The following is a 16,804-nucleotide window of genomic DNA, read 5'->3' as shown; positions in this document are numbered from 1 at the left end:
AAATAGTGAACAGACCAGGCATTTGAATCACATATACCTCAGAATCAATACTAAAGTTTCAGTAAAGAAGATTTAGAGCTGCAAGCTCTGAGCTCAAGTCAATCTGTACCCGCATATCACATTCCTTTACTTTCATCACTGCTTCAAAACATCTCTCTATAGATAGTGATTAATAGCACAGCATTTCTCTTCAGAATTATTTATGCCAAGCAGCCCTGAAAGCAGATACAGACCGTGCTGTTATAAAAGCCCTAGAAATACAAAGAAGCAAAACTGATGTTCTGCTTCTGCTGTTTTTCTTCTCCCAATATTACTTTTCTCTTATGAATATTGACCGTATTCTTTACGTAAAAGCAGACACATCCATTGGAAAACTATCCATTACATTTCAGTCTCAATCACATGATTTTTAGACATTAAAGACAGCTTGTTATGCTGGTTGTTATTGCAAACTAATATTTTTTATTTTATTATTCCACTTTTAATGTATAGTCTAACACACGTGTTTGTAGGGCAAGTAGTTTGACATTTTTTCATCTTTTTTCTATGAGTAACTGAATTGGAAGTTCTAAAACAATGAAAAAATCAATCAAACTTTCACATTGGACTGATAAACAATGTATCGAATTGTGATAAAGTTTATGTCAATAGCAATGATAAGCTCTGGACGTTTTTACTCTATATTGATCAAAGAACCACTCACACAGCAGAAATGAGTAATTACATAAGTATAACAATGGTTTGTTCTGTAGACCATCGAAAATAAATTTAGCCTTAGGGGCTTTTATTCTAGCCAAAATAAAACAAATCAGACATTCTCCTGAAGAAAATATATTATCAGATATTCTGTGAAAATTACCCTGCTCTGTTAAACATAATTTGAGAAATATTTAAAAAAGAAAATTTAAAGGGGAGCTAATAATTCTGACTTCAACTGTATGATGTTATCATTCAATATGGAAAATATTATAAAGATTGGATTTTTGCCATATCGCTCAGCCCTACTTTCACATTGTAGAATAAGGTCAATACAGCACATAAAAGCATCACTAAAACTGTATTTTTTTTTTTTGTGATACATAAGTGATTATGTATGCTAGTGAAAACCTAAATTTGGAGGCTAATCTTGACAAATTATATCCTCAAAAATTATATGTTTCTTAAACTTACATATTTATTGTCTTCATCTTCTGTATTGTAACAAATATTAAAAATTATTTTAAAACACTCTGCATGACAAATACATTAAATTATGTGGCTATTTATATTTTTTGGTTATTGATTTGTCAGAGTAGGTTTATTTTTAAAACAATACATGAACTGGCTAACTAACAAAATTATGCTGAAACTAACATGTTCGACAGAATATAATTATACTGATTAGGTCTGTGCGATTTTTGATTTTTGATCATTTTAACAGATATTGCTATTTTAATTTGATTTGCAATTTAATTTTGTAGTCAAGCTTCAGCTTAATTTTCTGTATCGTAGCTTCTTACTGATAAAATGCAGTTAGTCTTAGTTAAACTGAACTGAAAAGATATTAACATACTTTTATTCAAATTTGTTTATAATTTTTAGAAATTGTACATTATACTACAAACAGTAGTGATTTATAGCGTTTTCTCCTGGTGCCTTCATGATGTTTTTTTCATATGGTGTAATAGCTGCAAACAACTCTGAAATTGTACTTTGCTGTTGCTAGCTACTAGATTGAGTTTCACTAGCAATAATTTTAGTTTACTTTTTAAGCAAGACAGTCCTCATATAGTTGCCTGTGGTGCTTTTTTAGGTGCTGGTTGTTGTATTTCCTTGTCCCGTGGCAATAATTCTGCGTAAGCTCTTACACGCGACCTGTTTTAGTTTGATGTCTGTGATTTTGAAACCAAAATATTCCCATAATTATGACATGCTGTTTTTCATTAATATGAATTAATCTATTAAGGCTTCTGAAACGGCAGATGCCATCATCCCACTTGTCTGTGTTTTCCTGTTTCTTTGTTTTATTGTAGGCGTTCGGCATAGTTTGATTGCGCAATTTTGATTGGGCAGAATAAACATGTGCTCACTCAATTGGATAGTAAGACTGTCACACACAGACGGCAGTCATGCATTGGCTCTGGGTGGGGGAACTTATATAATACAAACATATTTCAAATCGCAGCCTCTTGTAATTACCTAATTGGTTTGTTTGAAATCGCCATTCGATTTTGATTAATCCCACAGACATGATACTGATCCTAACATTTTCTACTGAATATCTCTTTTCTCTCATGATTATGCATCAACATGTCTGAAGCTTTGAAGGCATCATGCTTCTCTCTACAGGTGCTGCAAATGTATCTGCCATTCTGCGGAATATCGATCTCCAACGCCAAGCTCTTCTCCGAATCCCGCAAGGAGTATGAGAGAAGCAGAGTGAGTCAAGACCTGCTGAATAAAACTCAAAAATTCTAAATCTGCCTCTAGACTTCCAGGCGTAAGACAGTGTTGCTTGATTTTGTGAGCTAGTTTACAATTCTCAGGTCTCAAGGTTTCAAATATTTATTGATGTGGTCTACAGCTTGAAGGCCTGGTTTTCTGAATGCATTTCGAATTGTTGCTGTTGTTTCTCAAGGCCCTGCTGGAGGTGGTGAATGATCTGTTTGAGGAGCAGACGGATCTAGAGAAGATAGTGAGGAAGATCATGCAGCGTGCGCTGACATTGCTGCAGTGTGAACGTTGCTCAGTGCTTCTGCTGGAAGACATCCACTCCCCAGTGAGATCGCTTTACTCTTTTTCTACCAAGATTATAGTCCTCTATGTGTTTTTCTTCATCCATTTCACATTGCTAAGTGGACCATCTTCTCATTGTTATCACATAAGCACATTTATAATAATTGCAATGAATTGTCAGGTGATAAATCTATTTAAAAAAATGAAGTATAAATAATGAAATAGCTGAAATGTGTTGTTGCTATTGAGAACAACGCTGCTGTTCATTCAAATGGATGTCTTCACATTTTCCTGGAGGGCCTCTGTTTAGCAACCAAAGTCCTTTTTAAGAAAAGTCTGTACACTGTTCACATCCAAGGCAAAGCAAGTTTATTTATATAGCACATTTCATACACAAGAATAAAAGAAAGAAGAAAATAAAAACAATGTATAAAGTAATTAAAAACAAAGAAAAACTAAATGTGTTGAAGCAGGTTAATAATAGTAGTAGAAGCAGACATAATAATGCGATCTGTCAAATGTAGCACAGTGCTAAATCAGTAAAGGCACAGCTAAACAGATGTGTTGTCAGTCTTGATTTGAATGTAACTACTGTAATGTTGGAGAACATCTGATCATTTCTGGAAGCTAGTTCTAGTAGTAGGGGGTGTAGTAGCTGAAGGCCGATTTATCATGCTTTGACAGAACTCTTGGAATTTCTTATTTACTTGATCCTAATGATCTGATTGATCTGTTAGGTTTGTATTCAGTGAGCCAATCTGTAATATATTGAGGTCCTAGGCCCTTTAGTGATTTATAAACGAGTAGTAATAATTTAAAATCTATTCTGAATGGATCTGGGAGCCAGAGTAAAGACTTGAGGACAGGTGTGATGTGCTCTGATTTCCTGGTTCTGGACAGAATCCTGGCCACAGCGTTCTGAATGAGCTGCAACTGTCTGACTGTCTTTTGGGGAAGGCCCATTATGAGTCCATTACAGTAATCCACCCTGCTGCTGATAAAAGCATAAACAAATTTCTCTAAGTCCTCACTTGAAACAAAACATCTAATTCTTGCAGTGTTTTTGAGATGATAGTATGCTGATTTTGTTACTGCTTTGACATGACTCCTGAAACTCATATCTGACTCCAGAATAGAACCAAGATTCTTGATCTTATTTACTTATTTTTTTATCCAGGACCAAATTTCCAGCCAGATAATTTGAGGAATTATAAACTGCTTGCAGAACTCTCAATTAAGTGACATTTTTCACATCAGCAACAAAATCTAAAAAGACAAAAACAAAACAAAAGACCCCCCATTACTATTGTTGCTTAAGGCCCTAATTACATTTAAAACACATAATTTCCTGTTTGTTCCAGCTATTGCGAATATGCAAAGGTTGCACCTGCACCAATGCCCTTTACTGTTGTTTAAATGGGAATTAAAGAATGCAGCTAGAAACTTTATGGAAAGAGACAAAGACCGGTGGACTATACTGGAGGGACACAATATGTGATGGAATGTGCTGTGATGTTTTTCTCCTGTCAAAGAACTGGGTGGCTATAAAGACAGACAATTGGCTTTTTCGACTGGAAGGCATGACTTTCTATGCTCTGGTGGCTATATTAAGCGCTGCACTTTTCCCCATTCTCAGTAATGCCAGTGAAATTTGATTTTGTATGTCTATATTCTTTAGTTTAACTTCAGATAAACACCTAAAACATCACTAATCTAGGTCTTCAGACCCACTAGTGCTGTTTCTCTAGAGCTGCTTTTGCAATGTTTGAGCTTACTGCTTAAAAATAGTTTTAAATTTAGCACACCACCCATGATGCAAAGAATTCTGGCCCAGATTTGGCAAAAAGCTGGAACAGCAGGCAATCATGTGGCACTGGCATACAGCATGTGGTCCAAACATGGACTGGATTTGGCAGAGGTGGCATCTTTAAAGCGGCACACAAGACTTGGGCCACAAGTCAAATATACAGTAGTATTTAGCCCTGATGTTAAAAATGTATATGTGGGCCATATAAGTTTGGCCCTTCTTGACCCACATTTAGAATACATTTAAATAATTTTTGAGTAAAGAAAATACTTCTACCAATCAGGTTTCTTCAAGAAAAAGCATGCCCATAGCATGCAATGCTTCACAGGTTTATCAATTTCATTGCTGTCATGACACAGAAAGATATCTGGCCCAGTTCAGGCCCAGTTATGGTTCATTCACTTAGCTAAGACTCGGCCCAGATATGGTCCATGTTTGGCCTTGGTCTGGAAGCCAGACTTGGTCCAATTACGGACCATAATTAACTGTGGCATGTGGGCCAAGCAAAAGCTGATTGTGTGGGCCAGAGCTGGGCCAGAGAAATATTGCTAAGTCTAGCTTTTATAAACCTTAATTAATTTAGTTATGATTTTTAAAGTTTTTTTTTCACTGCTCAGTGCAAATAGGTGCCTCAATTTATATTTTTCACTGACCTAAACCCTTCGCTAATTACAACAAACACTATTTTCAAAAGAAAAAAGTGCACTGCAATCACATTGCAATCACGGGTTCACAAAAATGTAAGCAGAAGCACATATTTTCTATGTGGCTATGTTGGATTTTATGACTTTATCCTGTGAAGTATGATATTATGCTGCACACAGATTGGTCTAACAGTTTGAAAATTGAGAATTGAAAGATTTCACCTTCAACTGCAAAAAATTGAAAGAATTCACCTTCAACTGCAATCCTGGAATGTTGGATTGTTGGATTCATTTTCACAAACCCTGATAGTGAATTATACTGCTGAATTTACAGTTGTATTAATTAAGTACACTTAAGTACATTAGTTAAATCTACTACTCCAGCACAAATCAAGTGGAGTACTATTTTATGGATGGGGCAATTTTAAACACAGAAAGAAATGTTCAGGAAAAGGGCTGGAGCTGGCTGGAGCTACAGTAAGCTCTGTAGGACATTGTCTCTTCAGGACCCATACTGGGCATTCCTGCTGGAAGTATTAAAATGTGAATCACAACTTGTTTTTGTGCAATGGACATAAATGATAACCCAAACTTTGAACATGTAGCAAGCTATTATCTTTCCCTGCCACAATAGCCAACTAATTCAGTCATGTGTAGAGCTCAAAGTGCCAAAACCAAGCCAAATGCTAATTATAACCTAAATGCTTTTCTGTTTATAATTTGCAAATAGCGGTTATGATTTTTAAATTCATAAATAAAGAAATTAGTTAACATTTTACTAATCATATCAATCTAAAACCTTATCATTATCAATTAAACACTGAACTCAAAAGTTTATGAATTTCATGGCAAAGACTTTTGATGACTAAATACTTGATTATTTTGTTCTTGAATGTATGATTTATTTAATTGTCTGTTATTGTGGGAATATCGACTTTACATTTTCAGTCCTCTAAACATGATGTGTTACAAAACCATCTGTGATTGCTGTTGAATATATCAGTCAAATGGCCTCAATAATATACCTTGAACGATAAAAAACTGCAAAGAATGCTAGACTTTTTGCCATGAGTCTGAAGATCTGGTAAATGTGGTGAGATACTTACAGGACAGATTAAGCTGCAAAAGTTATTTGTTTGGAGCAAAAGGATTTTTCTTTGCTGGTGGCCTGTTTATCCAAGTGTATATGTCTGCGGACAGGGGCTTAAGATGAAAGGGCGTAATTTGTAGTAAGTAAGAGGCGTAACTTGATGTTATCAACAATCCATTCAACCAGTGAGATGTTGTTGGCGAGAGAGAACTTTTCACCAAATGTTTTCACGACTTTTTATCAAATTTATCCACAGCCAAGTCATTTGATATATTATTATATTCATCCATTTAGCAACTCATGCAACTTTACTCGCTGACTTCTTCATCTGTTTTGTTCTTTGCTGGTGGCCTGTTTCCAAGCCTATCATGCATAGTTGCCACTGACTGCATATTCAATTTAGCCAACAGAGGGCATCATCTTTCAACACTTTAATATTATTGCAAAGGTAACAGAAGTTATTGCACTGCACATCAAAAGAAGTGAAGAGAATGATGTTTAAAAGTGTCTACATGTGACTGCTTGGTTTATAAATAATATTTTACAAAATATTTTTCAAGACACTTCTATACAGCTTAAATTGACATTTAAAGGCTTAACTAGGTTAATTAGGTTAACTAGGCAGGTTAGGCTAATTAAGCAAGTTATTGTATACCGATGGTTTGTTCTGTCGACCATCGAACAAAATATAGCTTAAAGGGGCTAATAATTTTGACCTTAAAATGGTGCTTAAAAATTAAAAACTGCTTTTATTCTAGCCGAAATAAAGCAAATAACACTTTCTCTAGAAGAAAAAATATTCTCAGATATACTGTGAAAAATTCCTTGTTCTGCTAAGCATCATTTGGGAAATATTTAAAAAAGAAAGAAATCAAAGGGGGCTAATAATACTAAAAGCGACCACGTGTGCAGAAAGTACTTAGAACAACTTAGCATTGATCAGGAAGTTTCAACAAATAAGACAATAAACACTGCTGACATTTTAATTTCTTACTCTGTTCTCAGGTAGTAAAGTTCTCCCAGACTTTTGAACTAATGTCTCCACTGTGTAGTGTTGATCGTGATATCAGGTGAGAACAACAGGATTATTAAGCTGCTACTTGCATTTATAGTGTATAAGCTAAGCAGAATGTTCATATTAATTAATAATATGAATAAATGTATACTATGCTTAGTATGTGTGTGCTTGTTTGCTTGTGTGTGCCTATGTGTGCGTGTTCGCCTTTGGCAAAGTCAGCATGGAGAAGGTGTCTTGTTCAGACTGGCTGATCAATAACAGCATCGCTGAGTTGGTAGCATCAACCGGGCTGCCAGTTAACATAAGTGACGTGTGTCAGGATCCCCGTTTTGATGCTGAGGTGAGCAGAACAAACCTCCTCCCAAGACGGTTCCACACTTTTTTCAATTTATTTATATGGTTCAAGTGATGAGAGCGTACCATGAAACAATTTTAACAGATCAAAACTTACTTTAAAATACTTTTTATTGAAACCTGTATGTCATTCATTCAAATGTATCTTTAGTGATTGCTAATTAGTATATTTTACAAAGTACAGTAAAGTAGGGGTCTGTTCTTCGTACCTGGATTACCCAATTAGCTGGATTTGTATATTAATGATTTGACATGATCCAGGATCATTTTGTTTTTCAAAGCTTATTCGAGAGTTGTACACCAAAGATTCGCCTTATTAGTACCGGGTTGGACCCCTGTTTGTCTTCAGAACTGCCTTAATCCTTTGTGGCATAGATTCTGCAAGGTATTGGAAATATACCTCAGTGATTTTGGTCCATGTTGACATGATAGCATCACACAGTTGGTGCAGATTTGTCGCCTGCACATCCATGATGCGAATCTCACATTCCACCACATCCCTGTGACTGTTGAGGCCATTTGAGTACTGTGAACTCTTTACTCATTGTCATGTTCAAGAAACCAGTCTGACATTATGTGTGAAATTGTAAACTCTGCACCCCACAACAAATGTGGAAAGATATTGTGTATCATATTTAGCAAACAGTTTAGTACAAATTTTATGTAATGTTGCTCATATGGATAACTGAATACTAATCAGATGATGTCATTATGCTGCTGTGACGTCAACCAGTCATTGCATTGCTGATCATGATTTCAAGGATCGATAGATCTGTCCTTCACAACAGGGGCAGTGATCTCAGATTAGTTCATCCAGACATTTTAATCTGATTTGCGAACTTGTTTGAAGAACCAAATTAGCCAGAGATCACTTATCAAGACAAAAAGTTCCAGGATCTGCCAAATCATCTTAGATAATTTTAAGTGAGGTACGAAGAACTGACAATAATAAGCGTTCAATAATTAAACAAGTGTGTATGTTCATTCATTCATTTCCTTTTTCACCTTAGTCCTTTATTAATCAGTGGTCAGAACTCAATTAAACTTATCCAGCATGTTTCCCTTTCAGCTGCAACCCAACATTGGAAAACACCCATACACTCTTGGAATCACACACATACACTAAGGCCAATTTAGTATATTCAGTTCACCTATAGCGCATGTCTTTAGACTGTGGGGGAAACCGGAGCACCCGGAGGAAACCCACAATAACATGGGGAGAACATGCAAACTCCACACAGAAACGCCAACTGGCTCAGCTGAGGCTCAAACCTGCGACCTTCTTGCTGTAAGGCGGTCATGCTACCCAACAGCATCACTGTGACGCCCATTGTGTATGTTTTAAACAGAAAAGTTCCCCAAAGACTCTCAAATACCTTCAAACAACAAAAAATGCTGCACCAGGCCAACATTTTCTATTTTTAAGTTACAAAAGCTGTTATGTAAATCTTGTAAATGTAAGTCTTGTTTATCTGCAAGTACAATTTCAATAGTACAGAAAAGAATTACAGTAACAAAAATGTCTTTTAAGACAATATGCATGAAATATGCATCATATGCCATTAAGTGTACTTACCGTCAAGAACATTCTTTGCATGAGTAGATATTACAGTCATTTAAATTTATTTTTAATTAGAGTAGAATGAATGAAATTTTGACTAAAAAGACTTGAATGAAGTATAGGTGATTAGAATACTTCCCACCCACTGTTTTACCCCTAAATATTACTAATTTGGACATACTGTGTTAATAAAGCACACACGTGTCATCCATGCAATGTTTTTTTCTACTCAGGCGGATCAGGCTTCTGGTTTTCATATCAGATCAGTTCTATGCGTCCCCATCTGGAATCGGACTCATCAGATTATTGGTGAGTTTTCCCTACTCAAATAATTTATTGCTTGTACATAAACACATCAATTTCAATTTCTTTCATTCATTAGGTGTGGCCCAGATATTAAACCGCTTGGACAGGAAGACATTTAATGATGCAGACCAAAGATTATTTGAGGTGTGACTATTCAAATATTTAATGTTGTGTAATAAAATTACAAATCAGTATTTATTAGTGAATTAGAGACATACTTCAAGTACTGGTGCTTTCATAAATCATGCAGGGGAGTCATTTTCTTTTCTGTTGTTCCTCACAGGCATTTGTTATTTTCTGTGGTCTGGGCATTAACAACACAATGATGTATAACCAGGTGAAGAAGACTTGGGCTAAGCAGTCTGTGGCTCTAGATGTGAGTAATATCTGTTATTTAAACGTTCCCTTTTGTGTTTTATCTGCCTCATTAACATAACATCTCCATTTTGCCTGCAAATAAATGTGTCAGAAGAGAGAATTTATTGTGCATGCTTGGTGTTCATAGTGTATCGTTTTTTCTGTGTTTTCCCAGATGTTGTCGTATCATGCTACGTGCTCCAAGGCAGAGGTTGATAGACTAAAGGTAAGTCAGGTCGAGAGATAAAGCATGCAAATTAAGTCCATACAAACTAGCCTCAGCAATATATATATATATATATTGCTATATATATATCCCCCGCCCTTCTTAGTTACTGTTGCTACGCCTGTCAAGCTTTCGTGCCTGGCACGGCTTTGACAATGTGTGTCCGCCGGTCTCAGACATTGCCAGAGATATAATGTCATTTTTGGCGAACAGGTGAGATATCCGAGAAAGCCAGACAAAAAAGGACTGCAGTATACATTACAAGGGTATATTCACAACATAATAAGCAACTAATGAGAAAATAAATCAATCAAAATTGAAGCTTGCTTAGCCTAGCCGCCTCATACTCTGACCATTAAACAGCTTAGTTCATGCTCAGCAGGAGAGGAGAAATTTACAAATAATCTAATAATAACTAATTAAACTGTGATTTCTCTATTTTTAGCCAAAAAGCCTGATAGATTAATTGTTGTGCATATAAAATAGAGATACTAACCGATGAGGAAACATGCGTGTACAGATCTTTTACAGTTCATTCATAGAAAGAGCAGCCAGAAAGGGGAAACTGATTTATTTGTGTCGAATATTTGCATCCTTGACCCATAACAATGTACAGTAAGTTACCTATAACTATGAGTACCTATGAGTATGTATGTGTGCTCTTAATAAATTAATGAAAAACAGCTGCTAGTAAAGTATATTGATCGCAAGTGCTCAGTTTGTGATCACATCTCTGTTTTGTTCAGTTGATTTGTAATTTCAAATATTCATAGCTTGAAATAGATGGAAATATGAAGTTCAGTAAAGTATATGAATCGCAGATAATTCAATAACTCATGCCATGATGACCTATTCGCTATTAGTATGACTAACGTTAGTCATGGCGAAGGCTTAAACGGAGCATTACTCATAATATTGAGCAAAAACAAAAACACAAAGACAGCTGTGAAACATAACCTGCTTTGTGTTTTTTTAGGAAGCACAGTTTAGATCTGTTTAGGGTAAGAGGTGTGTGAGTTATTGCCGTCGGTCACTGAATGTGTCAGGAATATCAAAACAAAACCAACTTAACTCTGCTCCTTTAGCCCCCCTCACACGGCTTGATCCACGCTGGCATTTCTCCTCTTTGGTTTTTGGTTTTGAAAAGGGAAAAAATTCCACCATCCAGTCCAAACATTTAGGATACTGGCAAGGTGTCAGATTTGCACAATCCATAAGCACAACGCTATGGCCTGTTTCCCTCGCTCGAAACCTTGACAGAACCCCTGCGGGTATCTACGGTTGCTAAGCCACGATTGGTGGGTGGCGGTTTTTGGGTGTGGCTTAGTGAAGGGACAATGGGCTCTATGCACGGCGGCGCGTGACGCATTTCCGGTAAAATTTAAGACCCCGAGCCTACTTCCGCCGATCGTAAAGTACAGTGCTACAACAGGAGCGCTACTGATAAAAACTTGTAATGTTTTGGACAGTTGTCTTAATGTTTTATGCCATTATAGCCCACTTATATATGTTTATGTCAGCTACATAAATATGACATCTAAACGTTTAAAAGTGTCATTTCAAAGACGTGAGAACAGTACTTGTAGATACCACTGCTGTGTTCAGCAATGCACAGCGTCAAAAATTTAACTCTTACCTTAGTTTCCACATGTTTCCAAAAGACAAAGTCGTGCAGAAGAGGTGGGTTGTTGATATTAAACGTGAGAATTTTACAGAAACAGAAAAAAAACAAGAGTGTAGCTGACAATTTCAGTCTAGCAAACTGATCGAGGCTCGAGTGCCAACCGGATGCAGACATTTAAAGAAAGGAGCTTTTATGGCAAATAATAGTTTATTTTCATTGCCTTTGAAGTAAAAAAAAAATGAACATTAATATACATAAACATTTCTTAAGCTACTTTCTAAGTGCAATTTTTAAATTCAGAATAAAGACCTTTATTTTATTCACTGTACATATAAAATATAATTCACTGTATGTAATTTGAAATAAAAATTGTCAAAAAAAGTAATATTTTGAAAAAATATTTTATTCAGATGAACAGAAAAAAATGACATTGAATCAGTTGTTTTCTTGAATCAGGTGCTTCTTCTGTAACTTGTGCATAGAGAGGTATTTGGGCTTATACGTAAATAAACACCCATCTGTTTCATGGAACTTAACACATAATTGATCCATTCCAAACAATTGTTCATGTGACAACTCACATTACACATTTCAGAGTAATGGGCTGTCTGGAAAAGCAAAGCAACCAAATGTTTGCATATCCCACTCTCAGCCACACAAGAGCAAGAGCTATTAACTAGCAGACGATGGCATGGATCTTCTGACGGATGTCCGCTACAGGATGGAGTAACACATAAAATTTTCTAGCTCTGAATCTCATAATGTTACCTAGAAAACAGAAACAAGAATATTAATAGGTTTTTAAAGAGAGTCATTAAAGGCAGTTCACTCAAAACTGAAAATTCTATTTCCTCATCCTTCACTTGTTCCAAACCTGTTTGAGTTTCTTTCTGATGTTTAACACAAACAAAAATACTTTGAAGAAAGCAGGAAACTTGCAAACACTGATATTCATAGTAGTTCTTTTTCATACTATGAAAGTCAATGGTTACAGGTTTTCAGCTTTCTTCAAAATATCTTCTTTTTAAAGGCATCTGCAGCAATATCATCAGATTAAACTACACAGTAAATCATTAATTTAAATGATTTAAAAGTAGCTCCCTTTAGTCACACTTTAAAATAAGGTTTCATTAGTTAATGTATTTGCTCACTATTAAAATAACTATTTAATATTTAACATTGTTAAACTAATTTACTAATAAATAAAAATCCAAAGTCATGCTTGTTAACATTAGCTATTACATTGTGAGTTAACAAGCACAATGAATAGGCATTTGTTCATTAATGTAAAAAACTAATAAATATTGAAATAGACAAATTGTTGATGTGAAATTAACTAATGACACCTTATTGTTTTGGGTCACCCTCCCATTTAATTACAATGTTATCGACTAAATAGAAAGCATGCTATCTACACTGTTACACTGCATCTGTCATCTCCACTGTTTCAGCAATAAATCTCAGCATTGACACAGTGCTATTTGTCTGTTGTGGATGGAACGGCATTGTATTATTTTATTCCTAATATATCTTGCTCAATAATCATGCTTACAAGCTAAGACAGCATCTGTGTTTCTGTAATTATCCGAACTGAACAGTGGTGGTCACTTTAGAACAGTAAAAGTATGAATGGGACAGAATTTCACATGTATGCTGTCCTACTCTCAGCTGGTGAGGAGACTAAGATTTCTTCATAGATCTATCGGTAGTAATGAGCTCTCACTGAGATCTTATTCCTGCCCTGTTTTTACCTGACACTTTGAGACAGAATTACGTACACATATGATTATTTTTACTTACGTGATAAAGCTGCAGATGGACGGATCGTAAGAGTATTAACGCTAAAGTTAGCCTTCAGGCTAGCTGAACTTACCTTCATAATTGCACAGGTAGGAAGATGCATACAACTTAAAACCCTTCTCAAGCTTTGCTCTGCGGTGTTGTAGAGCACATCCGGACAATCATTTGCACATCGTTGACCATAATTTACTCGCAAACAGCGAGTAAATATTGACGACTCTGCCATACTGTTCACCTCCGCTTAAAATCACCAGACCGGAAGCTGGACCGCGGCCTTAGACAAAACGCGGAAGTAATGCGTGCATATAGCCCATTGCCAAAGCAGAATGAACCGCCAACTTATCCAGCATGTTTTACACAGCGTATGCCCTTCCTGCCTCAACCCAGTACTTGGAAACATTTATACCATATATATATATTCAGTTCACCTATTGTGCATGTCCTTGGACTGTGGGGGAAACTGGAGCACCTCGAGGAAACCCACATGAACATGCTATGAGGTGACAGTGCTAACCACTGAGACACAGTGTTACCCAAAAGTATTTCACTTTACACAAAAATCTTAAAGAAAGACTCAATCTTTTTTGATAAAGCCTCCAAGAGTTAAACCGTTGACTTTAACAATTTTTTATTACATTCAGCCAATTTCTTCTTTTGGAAGGGTGACTCTTAGCTTAGCATAATGAATTGAATCAGACGCACATTTTATGTCTCCACGGTTTCAAGGCACCCTCTAGGCTAATATTTTTTGTACTTATAATTATTAGTTACTAGTACAAATAATATCCTGAAGACATTCCAAGAACTTTGTTTTAAGAGCATTTTCTATCAACATTATGGCTATGTTCAACAAACACAAATAACGTCCTTTTTTAAACAACATTACAAGGACGTTAACAACGTTAGAAGAACAATCCATTGAAAAAGATATCCACAACTTTAAAGAACATTGGTGAATGTTCTGGGAACGTTCTCTGTCAGCTGCGTGAAAACAGTTCTTACGCAAGGCATAATGTCACTCCATCTAGTGCAGGCATTGTACAGCAGCAGAGTTTCTTAACTATTACGCCAGTATGAGAGTATAGTTCCTGGCAATATTGGCCTAGAAAATGGTAATTTTTCATTTTGTGTTGGTTTTATTATACAATGTAGCAGACTTGGACTTTAAATTTGAAAATTATCTTTTTTTTTAATTTTATTTGGCCAAAATGCTAATAGTCAAATATGTTTTCTTTCAATATTATAAGGTACGCATAGCCAAAAGTGACCTTGACAGAACAAGAAATCGGCAGAACGTATTAGTAATGGTTCAAGTAAACAAAGTCTAGGAGACTTGTAAAATGAGCTTCATTTATTAATTTTCTTTTTGGCTCAGTCCCTTTGTTACTCAGGGGTCACCACAGTGGAATGAACCACCATCTTATCCAGCATATGTTTTACGCTGCAGATCCCCTTCCAGCTGCAACCCAGGACTGGGAAATGTAAAATGAGCTTTAAAAAATTATTAAAAAATGGAGTGTTCCTTTTCAGCCGAGCACTTTTAGCTTAGCTTTGTATAGATCATTGAATTGGATTAGACCGTTAGCATCTTGCTCAATCATTTCAAAGAAGAATTTAAAAAAATATTTTCTATTTAAAGGGGACAGATTATTTCCCTTTTTTACAAGATGTAAAATTTCTGATTTCTCTGTATATGAAGTGTGTATGTGTTTCAGCTTAAACCACCAAAAAAATAATATTTTATAACTTTTTGAAAATGTCCCTTTTAGGCTTTGTATCTAATTGTGCAATTTTAGTGTCTGTTGCTTCAAATTTAAATGAGATTTGTGGTGGCACAAATGCTTGTGTCTGTCAGCATAAAGCCAGATTCAAAAACATACTACTACTAATACTAATGAGGGGGAGATTGTCACTAATGAGTATTTTTATCGTTAGAAGTTGGTTATATACACAGACTGTTGTCACACAACTATGTTTAAACCCCATATAAAAGAGATTTTTGCATAATAGGTGCCATTTAAAGCTCGACTCCTCTAGTTATATTGTGCAATAAGAATGATAGAAAATGCTAATGATAAGTTGCTATTATTAGGTCCATATATGGCTTGGAACGATAGTCTTATTCCTGTGTATTAATCAAGAAACTTTGCTGCCATTCCATGGCTGCAGCAGGCACAATGATATTACAAAGTGCTTGAAAATAGTCCCCAGTTAGGTAACTACAGTGCTAATATCATTGCGTCTGCAGCAAAGCTTTGCCTTCACTAAGCCAATAGACTATTTTGACTCAACTTGAACTTATATTGTAGCCATGTAATAAACATGCGAAAAATTTATCTTGTCAGTTGTTATGACAAAGTAAACCTCATTCATATAAGTTACAAGTCAGGATTACCCAGCCTGGATGGACATTATCTCTCAATTTAAAGGACTGTTCAAGATATAGACATCAGTAAAGAATAGAGTTTAAAACTTTTCTCCAGAGAGATGTGATGAAAACTTCAAATTAAACCCATACATTAGAGAGAAAGATGCATAAAAGCATCTCAGCCTCTTGCGTTTCCCAGAAAATCATAGTTAGTGAGACTTGAGAGAGCTGAAGTATTAATAATTGAAATGGCACAGTGTAATATACTCTTACTGTTTGAGCCCTCGGTGGATCGAGCTCTGCTCTAGTATTTAATTGCCTTGCTACTGGAGTTGCTGAAATTGTCCCCTCTCCTGTCTCAGGCTGCTAAGATTCCCCTAAGCAGTGAGCTCGGGATCGATGAGTTCCACTTTAATGACTTTTCACTGGACAACGACGCCATGATCACGGCCTCCCTGCGGATGTTTTTGGAGCTTGGTGTCGTACAGAAATTCAAAATTGATTATGAGGTAAGGCAATCACCACATAAATGGAGGCCAAAATCCAACTCTGCTGACTGGAGGAGTGAAAGGCTGCTTACATATGCAGTGTATGTTGTGCGAAGCTGCAAGGGTTTTTATTGATGAGGGACTGTGCTACAAGTTGGTTCTTGGGGATTCTGGAGGTTGGTTGTGAATACAACTTGTATGTTTCTGTTTCTGCTCAGGTTCTGTGCCGCTGGCTGCTTACTGTGAGGAAGAACTACCGTACTGTAGCATACCACAACTGGAGGCATGCTTTTAATGTCTCGCAGTGCATGTTTATAATGATCACAGTAAGTATTTAAATTAATAATATGATCATATTGCTATTATTGTAAATTATTATTATTATATGCTAATTTATTCTATAATTAAACTCAACTCAATTTATTACTAGAGCACTTTCAACAAAC

The 16,804-nt window shown here is 35.9% G+C and overlaps 1 protein-coding gene and 1 long non-coding RNA gene across 5 annotated transcripts in view; one reads left to right on the top strand and one right to left on the bottom strand.

Moving 5' to 3' along the window:
- The window catches only part of pde11al (phosphodiesterase 11a, like), a 63,911-nt gene that overhangs the window by 29,927 nt on the left and 17,180 nt on the right, over positions 1 to 16,804 (top strand). For 3 of the 4 annotated variants that reach the window (XM_087286933.1, XM_087286932.1, XM_087286931.1), the window contains 10 exons: positions 2,329 to 2,418; positions 2,618 to 2,758; positions 7,262 to 7,326; positions 7,494 to 7,614; positions 9,423 to 9,498; positions 9,572 to 9,639; positions 9,779 to 9,871; positions 10,028 to 10,078; positions 16,233 to 16,379; positions 16,577 to 16,684. In XM_087286933.1, the coding sequence (XP_087143059.1) occupies positions 2,329 to 2,418; positions 2,618 to 2,758; positions 7,262 to 7,326; positions 7,494 to 7,614; positions 9,423 to 9,498; positions 9,572 to 9,639; positions 9,779 to 9,871; positions 10,028 to 10,078; positions 16,233 to 16,379; positions 16,577 to 16,684 (960 nt within the window). Of the gene's footprint in view, positions 1 to 1,881; positions 2,124 to 2,328; positions 2,419 to 2,617; positions 2,759 to 7,261; positions 7,327 to 7,493; positions 7,615 to 9,422; positions 9,499 to 9,571; positions 9,640 to 9,778; positions 9,872 to 10,027; positions 10,079 to 16,232; positions 16,380 to 16,576; positions 16,685 to 16,804 lie in introns of those variants that run through there. The other variant, XM_087286934.1, reaches the window with a different exon arrangement.
- LOC147840249 (uncharacterized) lies at positions 12,090 to 13,751 on the bottom strand. The gene is made up of 2 exons (XR_015511362.1): positions 13,576 to 13,751; positions 12,090 to 12,470 (listed from the first exon to the last, which is right to left on the bottom strand). It is a non-coding gene; the product is annotated as an uncharacterized LOC147840249 (long non-coding RNA).

The sequence above is a fragment of the Danio rerio genome, chromosome 16 (genome assembly GCF_052040795.2).
Source record: "Danio rerio strain M-AB ecotype USA chromosome 16, GRCz13ab, whole genome shotgun sequence".
In the NCBI taxonomy this organism is placed as follows: domain Eukaryota; kingdom Metazoa; phylum Chordata; class Actinopteri; order Cypriniformes; family Danionidae; genus Danio; species Danio rerio.
The sequence above is the reverse complement of the archived record's forward strand: the minus strand, read 5'-3'. Positions and strand labels throughout refer to the sequence as shown.